The sequence below is a fragment of the Venturia canescens genome, chromosome 2 (genome assembly GCF_019457755.1).
Source record: "Venturia canescens isolate UGA chromosome 2, ASM1945775v1, whole genome shotgun sequence".
Lineage (NCBI taxonomy): Eukaryota > Metazoa > Arthropoda > Insecta > Hymenoptera > Ichneumonidae > Venturia > Venturia canescens.
The window spans coordinates 17,991,808-18,013,261 of NC_057422.1; the positions used below are offsets into that span (position 1 = coordinate 17,991,808).

General features: G+C 36.6%; 2 protein-coding genes across 2 annotated transcripts; both read right to left on the minus strand.

The window, feature by feature from the left end:
* Positions 1–172: 172 nt before the first annotated feature.
* LOC122407375 (uncharacterized) lies at positions 173–20,913 on the minus strand. The gene is made up of 14 exons (XM_043413544.1): positions 20,402–20,913; positions 18,771–18,937; positions 18,396–18,650; positions 16,917–17,109; positions 15,977–16,195; positions 15,241–15,492; positions 13,895–14,053; positions 11,561–11,676; positions 10,879–11,481; positions 10,707–10,805; positions 2,505–3,453; positions 1,483–1,704; positions 1,018–1,269; positions 173–383 (listed from the first exon to the last, which is right to left on the minus strand). Exons 1-14 carry the CDS (start codon positions 20,700–20,702, stop codon positions 217–219), a joined length of 3,954 nt encoding a protein of 1,317 aa, XP_043269479.1. The 5' UTR covers positions 20,703–20,913; the 3' UTR covers positions 173–216.
* LOC122405867 (odorant receptor 49b-like) lies at positions 10,057–11,806 on the minus strand. Its single transcript, XM_043410911.1, has 5 exons — positions 11,561–11,806; positions 10,879–11,481; positions 10,707–10,805; positions 10,478–10,630; positions 10,057–10,403 (listed from the first exon to the last, which is right to left on the minus strand). Exons 1-5 carry the CDS (start codon positions 11,804–11,806, stop codon positions 10,329–10,331), a joined length of 1,176 nt encoding a protein of 391 aa, XP_043266846.1. The 3' UTR covers positions 10,057–10,328.
* Positions 20,914–21,454: the final 541 nt, after the last annotated feature.

A 21,454-nucleotide genomic window follows, 5' to 3' on the forward strand; every position in this document is an offset into this window, starting at 1 on the left:
TTTTCTATAATTTTATGCCTAATTTATAAAATCCTTTTCGATCACTATTTTCTTAATATGGATTTTCGGTGTTTTTCCGAAATTCAGTTATTCTATTTTTTCATTTCCCATAACCCTGATCCGAGTGCGATGGCTTTGACGATGGGTATTGGCACGTCACGAGACGAACAGATGCCACAAGTCACATACTTTTATTAACATTAACAAATCTTAAGCTCAAACGACACGTTTTATTTTCAGCCAAAAACCTCCTTCGCTAGATGTCGCCAGACTTCGCCTGCTGAATTTAATGGGAATGATCGTTTTCTCGCATGGCTCGACCCGATGACGTCGTAAAAATGCAATGATACCCATTTTCGTTTGCAGTAAAGCGAATCGCATTCCTAGAATACAAATCAGTATTGAAACGACGCTTTTTTTCGGTATTTGAAATGATGGACTGGCTCTTGACAAGATATTCAGCAAAAGCAGCGTTATTTTCATGATTTCATGAATTTCGTGAAAACTCTTTTGACAATTGATTCTCGATATTGAGGGCATTTTCAGAATATTGGAACGAAACTACCGCGTGATGCTCAACTCAATGACATCATGTCGTTTCGTGTCCCAAAGCTCTTTAATTTCATTTCCAAACAATGAGAATGCGTCGAAAAACAATCACAAAAAAACAACATTTTTTCAAGGTAATCAATATAAACGCAATAGCGGCTCGACGCCAAGAATTAAAAACAAAAAAGTTTGCGATGAATCTTAAAATACTACAAATAAGAACACTGTCCGGCATGGATAGAAAGTTATGTAAAAAACTGGTCAAGACAATTATCACCGTTTTCGAGAAAATTGGCGGCAAAAAAACTAACACGTAAAAGAAAAGCCAGCGCGAGCCCTGCCGCACTCTTATATACGCGAATATGCCGATTTTATGACGTCACAGAGTTTTTAAAGGGCTTTCACGCACAAACTACGCCATTAAAAAATCTGAAAATTTGCGACGAATTTTTTTCGACCTTTACATACCAATACAATTCCGAGGCCCATCACCAAATGGCAAATAAGTATGTGCCGGTCTGGCATTCTTATTCTCGTCAGAAAATCGTTCAGGATCGAACTTATCGGGTTCTGGATAATAATCGGGATCGTGGTGAAGACCATAAATCGGTATGACGACTCTCATACCTGCGGGCAGTTCCACTTCTGTTCCGGGTATCCGATATCGATATTCACATCTTCGTGACAATAGTGGTGCTGATGGATATTTCCTTAAAGTCTCTGGAACGATAATGACGTTAAAACAAACAAATCATACTTTTTGGAAAAACATTTTAGAAGTTTTCTTGATTCAACAACATTTTTTAGTCAATGGGAATGGAAACCTTGAAATATCGATTTATTCTGAATTATTTTGAGACTTGATAATTGGAAAATTGAGCCATTTCTTCACATTTTCAAGGAGAGATTACCAAATCTGTTGTCAAAACTCACCGAGAATAATCATCTCAAGATATTTCATATCCTGAATAGTATCATAATCCCATTTGCCATCTCGTTTTTTGATTTCATCAAGAATTTCACGTCGCGCTTTTTCTTGAATTTCCTCGTTTAGCGCCAGTTCGTAGAGACAGAAAGAGATCGTATTCGAAGAGGTTTCGTTACCGGCTAAGAAGAAAACGAAGGCCTGGGCTGCGATGTCATTGTTGCTGAGTTCTGGGAATTTTCGAAAATTTGATTACAAAGTTTTATTGAAAATGAACAAAGATAATCGGATTCCAATCGATTTGTTTGATTTTTAGTCAAGTAGAATGCAATTTTCGAAGTACAATAACCCATAAACCGATCAACTTTTTTAACAGTTGTAAACGACAAATTTAAGGCCTTAAATACGCTTGTGATGGGCGGAAAAATCGAAGAATTTTTAGATATTCTAAAAAGATATTCTAGATGTTCTGATTAGATATTCTTTAAGTACAATGTCTGAAGAATATTCTCACCAAATTTCATAAAGATCGGAGCATTAGATTCGTAGCTATTTCGGCCGAAGAATTTCTTATTTTGTTGGAAAAAAAATTGTAACAAGAAAACCGAAAATTTAGCACCTCGAAAATGAATTTTTTGTTAAAACTGTCGCCATTTTTTTTTAATCAAAATTTTTGCAATCCTTCGTCCAGTCCCAAGCTATTATTATAATGAATAAGTGGTATAAATTTGATATGGATCGGATTAATAGTTTTTTAGTTATCACGTCCGCCGTAACTGATCCTCCAAAAAAGGTGCTACTGGAAGACAGCTGAAGTTTTGCCATTTTGAGAAATTTTCTGACGAAAAAAATTGTACAAGTACATAAACATATGTACTAATGAATATCGTTTACAGTTTTTCAATAAACATTTATTTTCTTGTCGAAAAAAATCAAGAAAATAAAGTTTTTTCGTTCGCTGCAAGTGCATATAAGGCCTTAAAGAAAAGTGCTACTTGATAGAAAATAACGAGGATCCATTTGACTTTACCAATGTCCTTAGCTCGTTGCGTTTCTTCAGAATTGCTACCATTCTGATAATCGTCGTTACCCAAGTCTGAGTGATGGACATTTCTCAATTGCATCAAAATGTCCATTAAATCGTGTCGTTTGGGCCCGAGTTCTCTTTCCCTTTGTTCGATAACTCGAGTAACAATGTCCTTGAAAAAGTCGGTGACCTCGGGTGCGAGGACTCGAACACCGAGGATGCGATAAAGTGTAGGTAAAGAGGTTCTCAACATTCGCCACAAGGTGGATTTGTAGCTCGGTTTTGACAGTTCAGCGGCCATACGACGAAAGGCATTCGTTTCATCGTCCTTCAAAGCGTTCATATGTATGCCAAAAGCGCAACTGCCGATCACGTCAATGGTGAATTGAGTTGCCAAATCACGAACTTCAGTGGCACTGTTTTCGCGACAACTCGCCTCGACCAATCTTTCCAATTCTTCCTCGCACTCGTTCAATAAATAAAACATTCGTTTCATTCTACCGACCGAAAATGCCGGCGTCAATTTCAGCCTCAAATCTCGCCAAGCTTTGCCCTCGAGGTTGAAAAGGTTACGGGACAATGGTTCCCTCGTGTTTACTTGTATTGCACGATTTTTAAAGCACTTAAAATCCTTTATACACACGTGCTTCACCAACTCTGGATCACGCAGTATCAGAATCGGCGATCGAACCCTAAATACACCTAAATAACGAGATCCCCTGAACCAATTGTACATCTCTTTAATGCCATCCGGTTGCGATTTACGAAACAGCAACAGGTCGCCAAAATTACCGAACAGTATCGTCGGCTTCCTAAATGGCACTCCGCGTTTTAACCAAAAATCAAAAGTCCATGTCATATAATAATAAAACGCTGCTATCGCAATGCCCAATACTGTAAACGGATTCGTCAGTATATCCATGACGATCATTTTTCCGATTTTCGACCAACTCTAGAGGTAGTTCAAGGTCAGTTCGAAAATTGATGTTCGAAAATGTATATTTTTAACGAGGCGCTTGAATTTATTGTTTCGTCGACGAGAGTAACGTTCAATTGAATCTAAATGATCAGTACGTTGGAATATTCAGTACAAAAATTATTTTTATTGGGACGTAAAGTCGGAAAAAAATAAAAAAATGTTTATTGTTCCGTAGTCGTTTCAACGACGCGTTGTTTCGTTTTTTTCGAGACGAAATCTGCATCAATTGATTCGAAATTTAGCCAAGATTTTATCACTTTCGTTCGTGAACTTTGTATTCATTCGAATTGGTTGAAGCATTCACGTGAATTTTATTTTTTTCGTGGAACCTTCATATTTCTTATTTTTAAAACGATTATAAAAATGTTTTGATAGCACGTTTTGTGCTCATCCCCGTGAGGAGTTTTGCTGTGAATTTCGAGTGATTGTTCGGTTGGCCGAATCGATTGAAAGAGTGTCGATAATCACGAAAACACGACGATTATCCTTGACCCATATTCGTCTGTCGTTATCTCGAGCAGCTTATAGGATACTCGAATGCTTGCAAATTTATGTTTGACGCAGCTGTTCTCGATGAATCATTTTCCATTTTCCAAATATTTTTGGAAATCACGGAATTATGGAGGTAGTGGAATCCAAAGGATTGCCATTTCTGCGAATTAGCGCAGTCGCCGAGGATAAAAAAAGCTCGTATAAAACGTTCGTTACAGTTTCGCTGGGTAATTTTAATCGGGGAGTCACTTATAATCAAAACACTCGGAGGATTTATCGTCGTGCTATTATCGTGGTCTGTGTACGGAATCCAACATTCCGATAAGGGGCTGTGGACTAGGAAAAATTGTCAAAAAAGAGACGCTTAATAATTGAAGCAACGATCGTTTGAACTAAGAAAATTTCTTCGTTTTAACTGGTTCATTTATATTTTCACTGACAATTACGAATAATTACTTTTCTGTAAAAACGAACACTTCACAATTCCAGCTACAACACTACTGAGAGACTAAGCGTCGATTTTCCTCCGTGGTAACGTCATTCTCCAGCCGACGCTCGACTGTGACTGGCTTGAGAAAAAATCGCGATTTATGCATAGCGCTTATACACGTTTCTTGGCACGTATTCGCAGCCTGCTCGAATGTTTGTCATCACACAACGCGTTTACCTGCATGTCCATGGCAATGGAACGCGCAGACACCAAAAGACTTTTCTCCCGACCTGAATTCCGTCCTGCCCTCTAGTTTTCAACTGTTTTTTCGTATACCTTCCCGAATATTTACTGGCGGACGTGACTTTTCCCACTACTCATTCGTCCATGGACCCAACCTTCTCGTAGCTCCATCTCGATGAGCGTGCACTACGAAGTTATCATTCGACATTTTCAAGCGCTTTTTTTGCCTGCGAGTCGTTGGAAAAGATTTTTTATAATCAAACCACTTGAGCAACAAATTCTTGAGTAAAAACCGAAAAAAATTTGTTTGATTTGACTTGAAGACTTAAGGGGGTCACCCCGCGAGGGAGCCGGATTTTTTGGGGTTTTTTCGCGATTTTTTTGCGGCAAGAAAAAGAACATAGACTTTTGAAATTTGAAGGGTTCATTTATTGGTATTTCAACTGCATGATAGAATTTTTTAACTCTGATATCTCTGGTAGATTCGGTGTAAAACTACACCATGGGAACCCATATGTTTCTCCATGGTCCCCACGATTCCGGGGGATTGGTTTGTCTGAGATGAAAAAACCAATAAGCGTTTTGATTTGTAAAGCAGTGGCTATCACCTGAACTAAAATCATACATAAATTTTGAAAATTGAAGGATTTTCGCGCTTCGAAATTCAAAATATTGATTTTTAATGATGTTTGACCCCTTAAATGTATCGTTCTATGAATTTTTCGCAATTACCACTCCGATCAAAGTGATTCAGTTCAAGTACTACAAAATGTGATTACTCGGCCGAATGATTGGATCATTAGGAATTATTTAATTATTTAATGATTGAATTTTATTTTCGAACTCAATTCTATACGAAACAGCCAACGGAAATGCCAGTTTTTTTTATCATTTCGCCGCGATTAAGTGCGACTGATTACGAAGAAATCGTTGGTGCTCATTCACGAGATTACTGTACGTTGCCTTATTGATATGACGACACTTTAATATGGATTACCACTTAGGTACGTGCGTGAGCGATGCGTGACGAAATTTAATTGATCAGTGTATGCTCAACAGTCGATTTAATCAATGAACAAAATAAATACATTGGTTCTCACTTCTCGTGGACATGAAATTTTTTTTCAACTGAAGCCTCTGTCAGGCGAAGTTGTATAACATTTCCATATCAATGACGTGGGTCAACGACATATGGAAATTGATAAAAGGGAGAGAAACACTGCAACTGGTGATCAGAGCGCACAAGTTCCCCGACAATAATACACAATCCGAGCTCACGTCGTTGTTGCATCGGAAAAACTGTCACATTACGAAATTAAATAAATTTCAATTCATTATTGGTACTAAATTTTCAATTAGAAATGAAAAAAAATCGATTTCCTACGCAACCGTATGGGGTTCGATTTTTTTCTGTAGAAAAAGCGTAACTAGTCGCTTCTTCTCCGTTGAACAGTACAGAAATCAACTGGAATTTTCCACTTTATTTGTAAAGAAGCATATTTTACCATCTCATAATCAAGATTTTGAGAACGTAGGCATTTTTTGTCTGAAAAATTCGTTACCAGGTTGAAATAACATGAGAAAATTTTCATTCCCATTGTACATGCTCTCATTCTACGATATATAAAGATTTGTTTAAATAGACAGTTAATTTATATCATGTCACTGATCAACCTGCAATAAAAGCTGGCGTTATCATGTAGAAATTTTAACAGAATTATTTTCCTCATCGCTGGGTTTTTCACTTCCGATCTTCCCAAAAAAAATAGTGAAACCTAATTTGATGAAATGTTTTGAATAAAAATTTGAATAAATTTCCGCATGCATCAATGTATTTCGAAGCACACACACAGCAGTATTTCGCCGCTTGACTCGCCCTGACCTTCTTCTCTCTCAGGAATCATTGGACATTCAAGGTGATAGCCAGTACAGAATATCGATTGCACTAGTCCTCTATTTTTTGTCCGAACGGTAAATCATTTTTTTAATTAAGTTGAAGGTTTTCTTATCGCAACTCTTATCACACGGAGATTCAATATACAACTATTTTCGTAGCAAAAAAATATGACGTTGGAGTAACCCAAATATCGTCACATAACCCTTAATTTTGTCAACCCAAATCGCTGTCTGTTTGAATCATTCTCTAAATATTTTATGAAATTTAGCAAATATTTTGTCGTGTGTACGGGACCAAATATTTTAGTTAAATTATTTCCGGAAATCTAAAAATTTCCGGAATTTTTTTTTTTCACTCCTCACTAATTATAACTCAATTGAAATCCCGAGTACGAAAATGTATGATCGTCCAATTAAAAGAGGTAAAGCGGTTGACAGTAAGAAATTCTTTCTATGACTTCATTTTAAAGAATCGAACTGCGATTCCGTTGTGCTGCCTACCTACGATGGTAATTTTGTATTTCAGCGTTTTCTAGAAGAATTTTACAGCTGGATGGGTCTTAAAAGAGGTGATGAATTTCGGCGTTGCGGCTTATTCATTCACTGATAAAAATGTTTTGGTAAGATACGTTCCTGGTAGAGTTTTTGTATGTAACACTCTCGTTTTATCTGACGTAAGTTTGCTAAGGGATAAAGCTGTCCGAATAAGTTGAATTTTGGCGAAGATCGTTTTAATCGAGTTTTTTTAATGTGTCATTTCATTAATAACTTCACTTCTATCACTTGGCAAATGGAATGTCAAAACTGTATGGTCGAGCCGACACCTAAGTGAATGCAGATCTCTCATACCAACATAGAATGTTGCCTTTCTCGATGCAATCAAAAAATAAAATATCAACATTCTAAATGCGCATTAAGCTGCAATATTTTGTTACAATTTTTGTTGTAAAGTACTGAGTTGGTGACACGCTTTTATGCATTAAAGTATAAAACAAACTGAAAAAGGATCACATTGAGTGCTTCTTTCGATACTTAATATCAAGCTCCTAAAGCGGCTCTAGATGCAATTCTTTTTTATCCATAATTATTTTTGTGCCAAAAACTTAATTCCTTATTAAATGGCTTTGATATTTTTTAATTCGCATCAAATAATCTGCCTCATTATCTTTTATGAAAGCTACTTATTTGAAAAACTTGAGAGTATACAATTCCATGAAATTTTGTCTTACCCTAAAATTTCCAATGATTAAAAATATTTTATTCGAGACGTGAAATAAGATTGGCTCTGTACGAGTTATATCTGCATGCGTTTTGTTTCAACGTTTTGCTGCAGTGGATACCGTGACAAGGGACGTACAAACTACGAAGAGTCGCAATTTTCAAATGGATAACAAGCATCGTGAAATAGCTCCAACGATTATAAACTTCCGAGTGTACTTTGTTTTCTAACTTTTGTTTATAATTCATGGTCTACAATATTAGAAAGTGGAAGGATAATGATGCGGATAACTTTTTTCCATCCGTTGCAACTAGACATTAAGATATAATAAGTGATTCGGTTCAATCACTATCGATCGTTTCATTTGATTCTCCCACTGCTCGAAACTATTTATACTTTTTCTTGCTCCCCTAGCCGAAAGTACGCACTTTCCGGCCGCATTTCAGGCCGGGAAGAGCATTTTTCGTGGCCGGCTAACTCGGCTAACTTCAGTGCGCTCTGACGATATTTTTGCGGCCGGTGATCCTTTAACATTTCGATATATGAATGTGAAGCCTGTATTCGTTGCCATGATTTTGTTTATTCGTTGCCAAGCATCATTATTATTTGCTTCAAGCGGGCGCGTATAGCGTAGCTTTTATCATTCATGTTATGCGCTATACTGCCATGAACCCGGACGAATAACATACATTTGTTCGTTCAGATGCGAAAACAGAAAATAATGTAACCGAACTTATAAAATGAATATGGTCGTCCGGAATAATGTTGTATTTCCAAATTCCAGGTTCATAGGAAAGCACATATTCATATAAATTGTCAAGTATAGCGGGAAATATTCATATATAAAAATTGTTAACTATCATGGGACTTTGAATCAGACATGTATCAACGAATTATTTATTTGTACTAATAATATTGTTGTATCATTGTGTGATATTTTGTGTGTGTTTTTTTACTTTTTGTTTATGTTTTTAATGCCCGCCCCGACCAGCAAAACCTCGGCTTCGCCTCGGTCCTGCAAAAGTCGGGCGGGCACCCCCCCCCCCCCCCCCCCCCTCCTCGCAATTGCTAGTAATTATTGAACGTACTTTCGGCTACGGGATCAAGAAAAATAGTATACAACCCACGGCCCAAATGTTAGATGCCCTGGCATGTGCGACATGAAGGCCGAGGCGAAGCCGAGGCCTTCATATAGCACATGCCAGGAAATCCAACTTTCGGGCCTAGGGTCGTAATATACTATTGATTAAATTCAGTTGCCGAAGAAATATTAATATCCACTCGTTGTCAAGTATCGGATCAGAGCATCTTAGACTCGATCAGAGTTGTATTCGTAAATATAAGGGAGACCGGGGCAAAACGGGACAGGAGAATATCTTAATTTTCACATATTCGAGAACCTTCATCCATTTCTTACACTCAAACACTAAAAAACGTACTGAAATTTTTGCAATTTTCGAAAAAAAAATTCTTCGGAGACAAGGAGAACCTCTTAAAAATGAGTGAAAATTTTTTTCACTGTCATTTCATTGCAACATACTTTAGTGACTTCTTTCAAAAAGCAGTCGCAAAAAATTAGAACTTTCTTCAAAATTTCTCTTTTTTCCAATTTTTTTTAATTTGTTTTTTTTTATTCGTTTTTTTTTTCAATTTTCATTGTTTTTCTCAAAATTCCTTTTTCAGGAATATACCGAATTGCCAGAATAAAAAAAAAAAAAAAACAATTTCCGCAAATCTTGAAAAATCGCGTTTTACCCCCGTTTCCCCTGCTTCGAAATGGTATGGTAGAAATCAATTCCGAAGTCAAGCGTATTATTTTTTCAAATTAATAAGCTAAGGCAGTACAATCATTTTTTAATCCCAAAATTAGTGAAAATTGTGAGTGTCCAGCGTGCATCCCTTCCCCGTCTGTTACCCCAGTACAGATGCTGCAAATACGTTAAGATATAGATTTACTCCCTCCAAATAATAATTTTGGGTGGGGAAAAACCAGTGTTGAGATTTGACAAAAAGTCAGTTAATTCTAAAATTTTCAAAGTACCAATAATCAACTACCTTAAAAAAATTACTACTATCAAAAGACGCTAAAGCGAAAAAAAGTACTCGACAGGTAAGGGGTCTTATTTTCGCAAACTTGACCTTCCGAACAAACTAAGTAAATTTGTAAAAATAAGTTGTAACAAAAGTAGAGCATGTTTACAAATTTCGCTGTCTAATCAGTACATAAACTTTCTGTACCTGAATCCACATTGGGGTATAAAAAATACAAAGTGCTTTTTATTATCGTATGCATCCTTTAAAAGTTCAATTTTTATTGATTATATTTGCATATTTTTATTTGAATATACTACCATTTATTTTCTATCATCTTTTTCTTCTCTGACGGTCTACGTTCATAGAAAGCGGGAGACAATAATACAAAGCCTGGACGGTTATTGCATATGGTTAGATTTGTAAGCCGATGGACTGTTTTCCTACTCTATATTTTCTAGTTCATAATCTACTCGGAATCGTCCACATGGACACTAAATTGTTTCCACTAATCATCAGTTCGATACTTCGGTATTTTTAGGAGCCTGACATTTCGTTTTTCTCGTCCATCGTTCGCAACATGAAGAAATATGACATGGCAGTGTTCACGACCTGGAAATAATAAGAACGAAATATCAAAAGCAGAAAAGAAATTCAAGTCAATTAGAGTGGGAAGTGAGACCGACGTTGACGAACATATCGACCGACACGTTGGCAACACTGCAGGCACTCAGGACGAATGGCTTGTACATCAAGAGGATCAAGACGTCGGTCATTAGGCGTTTTTGACCAGAGCCTGGCCACGCGCACGAGTAAACAGCGTCGTTCAAATTATTGCTCTAAATGAATACTTCAATGAGGTTCGTATGGAAGAGATTAAACATCACGGGGAGGTCGAATAACAACGTAAAGTACCTCGTTTGTAAGCATCGTGCCGAACCATCCGTAGACCAATGTCTGTATCGATTTCATGCCGATGTAGATTACAATGGCGATGGCTTTTTGGACCTTCACCTGAGAACACAAAACGAAATTGACAACAGGTTTGAGGATTGCTGTTGATAAAAGAAAGCCGAGTAATACTCACGTGCGAAGCTTCGTAGACGAGAGCACACATGATAAGGGCATTGGTCACGAGTAGCCAAAGAATAATTGGACCGTAAATTCGATTGACATGGTCCTGGCACCGCGCAAGAACTTGATGACGATCAACGCAGTCGCGTAATTCTTCCTGATAGTTTTTGCTCGATGCCAGATTTTTAATCCGATGCGATAGCGTTCGAAGTTGACCGGTTAATTGAAACATATAGTAGCCAAAAAGGGCGTCACTGGAGGAGGAAAAAATGGCTAAAGTCACCCCGGAGTAAATCTCGAAAAGGTAGTGAACTGGATATCGCCAGGTATGGGAATCGATCTTGTATGGATAAACGGTGCTCAATGGCAATATCCATATCAATTTAGTGGCTCCTTTGGAGAGTTGAATGGCCACAACTATCAGCGGCTTGAACCAACTCAAACCGATCGCCGTCCAAGTCGAACTTGCCAAAATCATCGTTGGCCGATAAAACCATAAAAATGATGACAAAAAAATAGGCTTCAACTCTTCGTTCCTCAGATCAGACTGGACCGTCTTAGCCAAGTTGTGATGAAGGTCTTCGAGGCGTGTTCGATAAAGAGTCAAAGATATCGTCTTCGTATCGAAAACAATCACTAATTAGTTAACTAGTCTTATCTTGATTCTTGACATTAGCGATATGAAAAAAGTCCACCTTGATGATGACTGTGAGATAAGCCATTAATAGGGCAAACCCACTCATGAAACGCTGACGATTTCCAAAGTAGACTTGACAATAATTGGTGACCGCCCACATCGCGAACAATCCAGCTACAGCATGAAAAGCGAGCAACACTCGTTGATGCATTTTCGAATTCAATTCCGGCCACAAACCCGCGTAAATCATCAATCTCCTTAAGGTGTTTTCATAAAATCTGTACTTATCCCATCGTTTCGTCATTTTCCGAAGATTTCAATAGCACTAAACCAAGAAACAGTTGAATCATTTGCTTTTTCGATTTTTATTCATGTTATTTGCAATTGAGCAGCGAAGATTAACAACTTTTTTCTGCTATTCAACAAATGACACTACATTTCATAACAGGTTATCGTATCCAATGATATTAATGACAAATCAGTTTTTTTTTTCATAAAAACAATGAAAAATCATTACCGTTAATGCAAATGAAGAAAGTTAGCTTCGTATCGATTCTAAACGTATACTTTCTTCCCGATATATTATTGCATCAGACGTAATGAGTGACGTACCAAGAAACGAAGAGACTCGAGTTCGTAATAAGTATCCAGTGTCGACAAATTGCCCCTGCACTCTTCCGCGTTTTTTACTTCCAGCTTGCTTTTTCCCTTCATGTTGTGGTATAGCGAAAGGAATATAAGAAGATAATTCTACGTTTTGTTTTTCATTTCCATCGGTCGCTTTAATATACTTTGATGTAACAACTGATAAACTTTATTTGATATCGGGGGCGCCTCATTATTCTACTCCCACTCTTCAATAACATTTCCGAGTGAATCCGACTCAGTCGTGGATGAGTTTTCCACAAATCACCGAGTACTAGTTCATCTTAGGCCCCTTGACGTTTATTGCGCTAATTACATTCGAATTTATTTGCAACGATTGATTTACTAACCAGCTCTAACGATATCGGAAAATATTTTTCTTTGCAAAGCGTACCTGGACCATCGTCCCTTGAGTGCTGTCACTTTATTTTTGCTATTGAATTTTAGTACATGAAATGGATGAAATAATGAACTGATAAATATTTATTTCCTCGACGAGTTTGAGCTTTTACATTTTTTTTGGTGTCTTCACAGTACCAAATTTCGATTAGCATTCTACTGCAGTGAGTCTTTTTAGTATCTGTACATTGGACTGGCGATTCGACAGTATTTTCAATACTGTCCGATTTAATACTTGCCAATGAACGAACCCAAAGAAGTCTCCTGCAAATCGTTGTCAACCAATTCGTTGTGCAGTGCACGTGATTTTTCTGTCCGCGTAAAACTTGATTGAATGATCAAACTAAAATTAGCAAAGCTTGTAACTGAAGAAAAAATAAACGATTGATCTTCACTCTCAATTTGATTTCATCAATTTTTTATTGTGTTGGATTATTGCTTGCACACTTCGGCCACGTATCGATAGGCGTACAGCCTCAACTTTTTAATGAGTATTCAACACCGTTCAATCGCTCCTGAGTTCATACACTTCCCAGTGAGCATTTCAACGTTAACATATTTTTATGCACCCTCGACATTTCCAAGAAATGGCGGGAAATAATACATAAAATGCTACGTATAGATTCAGCTGTAATGAATATCAAATTACAGTGGATTTCGCTCGCATGTTTTTTTTTTCACCCCACCACTCGGCAATGTCCGAATCGACGATTCATTCCAGTCGAAGGAGAGATATCAAAGTGTCACCATGTATTCGTATACATACACAATTGAATCGAATTTGAAGGAGCAGTTGATTCAAAAATCGATAGTGATACTCGAGACAATCAGAAATTGCTTAAAAAGCAGTGCTTCGTATGGTCAGGCCAGTCTGTAGCGCCAAAAAATCATATCAAGCATCGTGGCAACTCCATCACAAATAACTATGAAGAGAAGAAAAAATAAGTTGACTCTCTAAATTCATCTGAGCCGGAGATAAGCTCATTCAAAAAAGCGACTCGGAGGCTGAATGAGCAAGACAGTTTTTTCTGTCAAGTCGAATCCACATTTTTAAATAAAACCTTCTTTTCATATTCGGATTCAGCGATCCAAAACTCCGATAGCACCAAACTTCATGAAAGTCAAGTAAGAGTCACTTGTTTTTTTTCCACGTAGTTATAATTCGTCAAGCGCACTGGTGGCACGCATTTACCAACGCCAAATTTCTCATTTTATGATTTAAAATATTTTCGAAACTTTAAAAATGAATCCTTATGACTTTGAAAAAAATAGTTCTCGTAGAATTTTTACAGAATTATAAAAAGCAATGATTAGCTCAAATATGAATTTTCTATCTAAATTTATCTGCGGTTACGTATTTTGAGCCAAATTCCAGACTTGCTGGTGAGAATATTAGCCGTTTGATCGTATTCGAGAGGTGAACACATTTTTGGGCTCAACTCCACTCTGTAGTCCGACAATAATGCTACGAGCCCAACCTTTGTTTGCATGTAGGCAAATCTCGTTCCTGTTGAAATTAAATAACAAAAAATTATTGATAATAATTATTTACGAGGAAAAAAAATCACAAATTCCAAATATTGAGTTTGAAAAAAATCGTACACGAACAAGATTTTCTGACACAATCAAGCGAATGAATTGTTCAATGAATATACGAGAAAAATTACAACAAAAAATAATAATTAACTGTGTTGTACTTACTAGTAGTATTGAGCATGAAAATCGTTTTCGAATATAATTTTTTTTCAAATATTTCATATTCTTTGGAATATTCAGAAAAATGTGATTCCTTTGACACTGCGATTGCACGTCGACTAATAAGGTGAGTATTATTTTTTGTAAATATATTTAAACTGTACTTCCATGAATTGATTTGCAACTTTTAATTGACATCAAACTGTTTGCATGGTCGAAAAAAACTCGATTTAACATATTTTTTAACAATAATAGTTATCTCATTAACAAATAGAGTTTATTCCATGCAGAAATTCTCAATTATTCGTGATACGTGTCGTCAACTGACTGTGTTTAATTAGCGGATTCATGTGTTTCGTACAAAAGAACGTTGTTCTTCGAATCTGTTGGTGTTCTATGCAAACAACGATACCGAGTTCAGAGTCAAGCAAACAAAACATTCCATTGCTAGTTAAGAACCGACGTCAAACAGCTCACGATTTTTCAACTGAGGAAAATAAACTAGTTAAATTTTCCCCAATTCCTAGAATTTTTTTTTCAATTATTTAATGTTGCAAATATATTTTGAAAATATACTACCCCATATTTCTACCAAATTTACTGGCTTTAGTAATCCTCCCAGTTAAACTGCTCTACCCAAGGACGTACCCAGTACTTGGATAGCTGACCGTTTAGTCATGCATCAGCTAGCACATCTACCATTGAGTTGTTATTTTTTAAGATTTTTTTTTATCCATGATTGTCACCCAATTGAGTGACGAGCTCAATAAAAATTTAGCCGCCTGTATAAATTATAAATTTGCGCAGCTTTCCTCTGGTATCTCATGCAAACGTGATAAAATAGGGTATTGGGAAGCATTGCCATAGAGGTTTTTAGAAATTCATGAAATTACGACCCAAACGGCGTTCGATTTGTGAGTTAGGCTTGCAGAAGCTTGCAAGGGTTTATGTCAAAGGGGAATAATAAAATTTTAATTTATCGATAAATTTTGGACGTACCGATGCAAATTCGTGGTCCTTCCCCAAATGGCAAAAATGTACAATTGTCACGTAACTTTTTGTTCTCTTCGAGAAATCGTTCCGGATCGAATTTCCATGGTTTTGGATAATAGTGTGGATCATGGTGTATGGCGTGTATCGGAATTAATACCTTAACTCCTTTTTCAATAACGACGTTGGTTCCAGGTATTTTATAATTTTCGTTACACAGACGAGGTACCATGCCCACTGGTGGATGTTTTCTCAAAGTTTCTGAGAATATTTGAGAAAAAATTGTACTAAAGATAGTTCGTCATTGCTGCGAAGGTTTTGAAAAATCTTCATGCTCTTTTACAAGTTTAGCCAAATGATCGATTTATCGATTTCGGCATTATTGTTAACGTCAAAAATCTACGCGAAATTGTTTTTTTTGTTATAAATATTCGATTGATTTTCATTCGAAAAAAATGTTTGCTGATAAAATGTGCCACGACACGACTGCAATCGTCTTCCTTTTTATCGATCAAGGATAAACCCAACATTTGCCTGCAGTCGGTGATCTATCTGTCAAAGTTACAAGGCCGACGGTCGGTATTTTTAAAAAGCCCTCTAAACGGTGCTTCCGGAGGGTGCAAATCGTTTCAAACTTTTACAACGTTATTTCTATGGCGCTCTTTCTATCGGTGCAAGTTGAAATAAAAAAATGAACGATTTTACAATGAAAATGATTTTTCTGAGACACGTGCTGCTGACTTACCGCGAATGACGCGATCTAAAAATTCCATTTCCGAAATAGCTTCGTAGCTAACGGAACGATGCTTTCTCAGGGTCGTCGTGATCTCGTTGTATAGCTTATCTTGTATTTCGGGATTCGAAGCGAGCTCGTACATGGCGAAACTCATGGTTGTCGATGAGGTTTCGAAACCAGCGAGAAAAAATATATACGCTTGAGCAGCCAAGACGTTATCGTCGATAACTTCGTTAACAAAAAAACAATACATTTCATTAGTCAATTTCTGAAATCAAAGTTAATCATTGATTAATTAGAATTAATTATAATAATTTATTTGTTTTGTTCGTCGTTCCTGCACAAAATCTTTCAATTTTTTATAAGCCCATCACGTTACAATGCTTACTGCCCCCTCCCAATTTGCTGTTTTTTTTTTCACGTTTCCGCCAAAGTCTCCCGGATTGCTATCCCCAAAAACTTTTGGCCAATATAGCAGTGTATTATATTTCTATAAGGGCGAACGGAAACTGTGAAAAGTAGCAGCTGAACTTAAGTGATCCTTGAGACCATAAGCCGACCGCTCACCTATCGCTGTCAGTGCCTAATATTCGAGCAATGTTTTTGATGAATGTAACATCTAATGTAATATTTCGTTTATTCAAAAAGTCAAAATGGCAAAAATTATTTGTTTTGGTACCACTGAAAAAATGTACAATTTCAAAAAATTTGTACAAACAACCCATTATTCTAAAATAAATCATTGATTGAACCAAATATTATATTCGAAGTATTTAACGACGCTATTTAGCTAATTTTTATTTCTCAAACATTACGAATGTAAAAACCCTTATTGGAAATGGATACGTGACTGGCATGCAAGAAACTTTTTTAACTCGAAACCATCCATCGAATATTAATGCAAAACGATTATTTCGCGTGGAACTGTCTTTATTTGCATTATACTTACCGATATCTGGAGTTTTCTGTGTACAGTTATCGTTTTCTGAAATATAATCCTGGTTTTCCGTTTCCTCGTCATCGTGAAGCCTGCCACCGTTTTTCAATTGCATCAGCAGCTGCATCATATCGTGTCTAACATAATTGTGAACTTCTCTGTATTTAACCATGTCCCTGACGACGGTCATAAAATACTGGCTCACCTACATTGAAAAGAAAAAGATTTAAATTATCATCAACAGGAACGCTGGCTTCATTCCATATACGGAATGAAAACAGGAATTATCTGAAAAAGAGCACTGAGAAAAAAAAATCGTTGTAACAACTAAATGTCTTTAGTTGATATTTTGTTGCTTAATCTAATTACCATCCGCTTGGGATAAATAAGGAATTTATGCGAATTTTCACGAAAATCCGAATCACTAAATTTTTGTTGAATTAACTAAACGAGTGAAACCAAATCTTTTGTTCGAAGGACTCGAAACATTTGTTTATTTTTACTTAATTTACATACACTTTTATGATTATTTCAATATCAAGCACTGAAGTATCTAAACGGTTTTGTTGAGAATGATAAATATTTTTTAAATCGAATCATACTGGTCAGTTCAATATAACCCAAAATTTGTTGAAATGTATTATTATATTAGCCAACACGATTTGTGGAAAATAACAAATAATTTTGATAGTCGAATTTTTTCTTCGCGTAGCTTAACTAAAGCTTATCGACGACGAACCAAATCAATTGTCTATACAAACGTCTACCTCGAAAGAAAAGTTCAGTATATTTTATATCATTTTGTTAATTAAGCTAAAAGTTTTTTTACCACAATACAATCTACGGAGATTCAATATACGATTATTTAGCAACAAAATATGACGTTAGAGTAACCTAAATATCGTCACATAACCCTCAACTTCGTTAAGGGGTTAGCCTAATTAGACGGGCCAAAAAAACTATTTTCACGAATTTTTTTGACCGGTATAAATTATAAATATGGATATAAAAAGTGTTAGGCCTAAAAAATACACTCTTAGAATACACAATTTTTTTTTTAATTTTCGTTTTACTTAGTTTTCGTACAGAAAAATAGGGGAGAAGACAGGTCAAAAAAATGGGTGTGCGCTGCTGTTGATAAAATCTCTGGAATGGATGATCGGAAAAAAAATAAAAATCGTTTTAGATACATTATAGCGTGTATCATACGAATTTTAATTTTTGGAAAATGACAAAATGGCGGCCATTTTTCCAAAAACTACAGAAGACCACGTTTTTTTCATCGATTTTTGCAGAAAAAAATAATAATTACGCTAAAAATTTCAAAATTCGTACTATATTTAATAAATATTTTATCGTGCGTATGGTACTAAATATTTTAGTTAAATTCAACATTTTTCAAGTGTTCCAACCAAATTTTTGTCTCAGTGCGGTGAAATTAATTCGATAATCATCCGTCAGTAAAAAGAAATGAATGAAAATTTTCATTACCTCGGACGGTGTCAAACTCATTCGGAAAAATTGGAATGCACCGGGTAAATAAGAACGCACGATTCTCTTGAGACTGATTACGAGAGAGGGGTCGAGTACTTTGCGACACATAGCACGAAATTCCGAGTCCTCGTCTTGTATAGAATTCGTCTCGAGACCAAAGCAACATGTCGCTATGACCTCAGTCGTGAACTTGGCAGCTAAATCACGAAATTCAACCGTTTCCTCTTTGTCCGCATGCTTTTTTACGAATTGCTTTGACAATTAAAAGAAAAAAATTCGACATACGTGAACAGTTGAATCTTTGTCGAGTTTGTAAAATTCGTGTGGGTTTTTGGGAATAATAAATATCATTGGAAAGGAATTTAAAAAAACCTTGTATTTTTTGGAAGATTCCTCGATGATTGGAAACATTTGACGAATCTTTCCGGCCGTAAATGCCGGGGATAATTTCGTTCGAAGTACTCTCCATCTCGGGCCCGATAGATTTATCAAATTAGCGCATAGTGGATCGGCGCTCTCATTCATGACGATTCCACGACCTGCCAGTGATAAGACAATTAAATCGACTGTGCGATGTCTCGTTTTGATTAATTTATCTTCTCACGTCACACTCTAAGCATTCAACATTTCATCTGATATCGAAAATGTTGTAACCGTTTCGAACAATACTTCTACGTACAATCTGAAAATACGAGCGTTACCGTTCCATCGTTAAAAAATTCCAAACAAAACTGAATCTCGCTTCAATTTTTTTGTTGCTGAGACCAAAACTATAATAAAATATCACATGCCCGGTGATCGTAGAACCATCAATAAGGATAACAAAAACAAATACCAAAAGAGAAAAAAGAAAAAATAAAGAATTCTAGAAAATCAGGACAAGAATTTGCATACAGTGCCCCCACTAATTGAGAGAGACAGAAAAATCACGTGGTTCTATATTTCAATCTTGGAAGTTGAGAATCGTCAATCCAAGAATTTCACGGTCATGCAGATGCTTTTTATTATGTATGGCCACCTGGTTTCTCGTGGATAGTTTTCAACGTGCAGATACCCTTTATCTCCTCTGCTGCAGCGTTGAATTACGATTGGCCTAATTGCATCACAGTTATAGGCTTGACTTAGCGCCTCTGGTGGTCATGTTCGAGTGTGCGCGCATGACCACCTTAAGGATTAGCTGGGCACATAGTGTATCGGCAAGTTCTGCAGCAGTTTTATTTTTTTCAGGGAATGCGACACATTGAGGATAAGTCGACTGCAACCGTTCGGAAGTAAAGGTGTCAAGAGAAACCAATAAGAAGACGGAAAAAAATGGCGAGAAATTTGAGAGACTTCCTTGATCTTTTCCAGCAATTCCTTAAGTAATCTGACATCCGATTTTCAATGTTCAGAATTTTGACTTATCCAAGTCGATGCCTGGTTGAAATGCTTCATGGTGATTACAAGATTTTTTCAATTCGACTATCCACACCAGCAGACTTTTGTCTCCACTCTAAAAATGTATCTCTGTATGAAATGCACAGCGATATTCATAGGAATTTCCAAATTTGAATCAGCGTTTGTTTGCAGCATTTTATGTTCCAATAAAATAATTACGATCGACCGAGGGGTGGGGGGCTGCGATCCTTGGATGGCTGACAGCCCAGTCGTATATTGGCTCGTGCATCAATCACTGAGTGGGAATTTTTTAGTTTTTAATGCTATGCTGGACGCCACAAGCTCAGCAAAAATATAGTGACCTGTATCGGCCAGGTTTTCCACAGTTTCCTTTAGCCCTCGTGCAAATGCAATACACTAGTGCATTAGGAAAAAGTTGCAATTAGCAACTTTCTGAAGAGGGGGGGTGGGGCTTGCGGGAACAAGAATTGAATGGGGTGATTAAGGCAGCATCGATTCGTTCTAACTTACGAAGCTCGTTGCTAAGAACAGGCGAAGCGTCCTTGTCATAACGAATGATGTAAAAATGTGACGTTTTTTCTTAATGAGAAATAATAAAAGCTCACCTTGAAAATGGCTGAAATCTTTAACTAAAATGAGCTTGATGATTTTTGGATCTCGCAGTAGAATGGCCGGTGTCCTCAGCTCGTAGATACCAACAAAAGGGAGCCCGTCGTACATTTTGTAAATCTCTTGGAGGCTCTCGCCCATCGTGGTTTTCAGCAAAGTCACATCTTTTGTATTACCAAAAACCAACTGAGGCTCTGGACCCAAAACTTTTCGGACTTTCCAATAATTGTAATTTCGTATTAGGTAATAATAGATTAGAAGAACCGTTGCTATCAGCAGGAGTGATGTCACAAACATTTTGTAATAGTTTTTATGAGCACGCAAATAGAGAAAATCACTGTCACTATGAAAGTTTGAATGAATATTTGAATTTTTATTACCCAATTTTCACAAATTTGACTCGGTTAATTCAATGAATTCAAAAAGTCAGTTGAAATATTTATTCCAATTTTTAATTATCATTGGCGAATAAAACAGCAAAAAATGGATTAAACACGTGTGCAATGTTTCGGAGACTGCAAGACTCACGAATAGTGCACTCGAACGATATTCTCGATGACTTTCTCCCTCTATCGATGACGATGCTATTGAAACATGAACATTTTACTTTCTTCTAAGCCTTTCACGAAGGAAAGTGCACCTCGATGATATCATACAAGTTTCATTGCACTTGAGACTCGTTTTCAAAGCTGTTTCCCAACTCAGTTTGTAAGCCCCTCCACTGTTTTTCCCTGAAGACCGAAATAATAGGAATCTGATACTTTTTTTTTCAGTTTATTTCCCATCGAAGAAAATGTATTTATCTGCATGAGTCGATAAAAGATTTTCTTATCATATATTGAACTTGGTCCCGTAGATTTTTCGAGTGCTTTTTCTTTGTTGATTACTCTTATCGATTCGAGTGAGAAAAAAATGACTCTCCAATCACAACGAAGAGGGCAAGTGACCGATCTACCAAGGAAACGTCTAAAATATATGTCGAATTTTTATACCACACAATTATTAACACTCATTTGATTTTACAGCTTATTCGACGTGATTCTTATCAC

Excerpts from the sequence above, each read along its gene's own strand:
- LOC122405867 (XM_043410911.1), bottom strand. The coding sequence starts at position 11,806 with ATGACGAAACGATGGGATAAGTACAGATTTTATGAAAACACCTTAAGG. Across the intron at positions 11,482-11,560 it reads ATCTCACAGTCATCATCAAG|ACGATATCTTTGACTCTTTA; the intron begins GTGGACTTTTTT and ends TTCGATACGAAG. Across the intron at positions 10,404-10,477 it reads CGGTCGATATGTTCGTCAAC|GTCGTGAACACTGCCATGTC; the intron begins GTCGGTCTCACT and ends TATTATTTCCAG.
- LOC122407375 (XM_043413544.1), bottom strand. The coding sequence starts at position 20,702 with ATGTTTGTGACATCACTCCTGCTGATAGCAACGGTTCTTCTAATCTAT. Across the intron at positions 15,493-15,976 it reads TTTAGATCGCGTCATTCGCG|AAACTTTGAGAAAACATCCA; the intron begins GTAAGTCAGCAG and ends AAATATTCTCAG. Across the intron at positions 1,270-1,482 it reads TCTTGAGATGATTATTCTCG|AGACTTTAAGGAAATATCCA; the intron begins GTGAGTTTTGAC and ends TTATCGTTCCAG.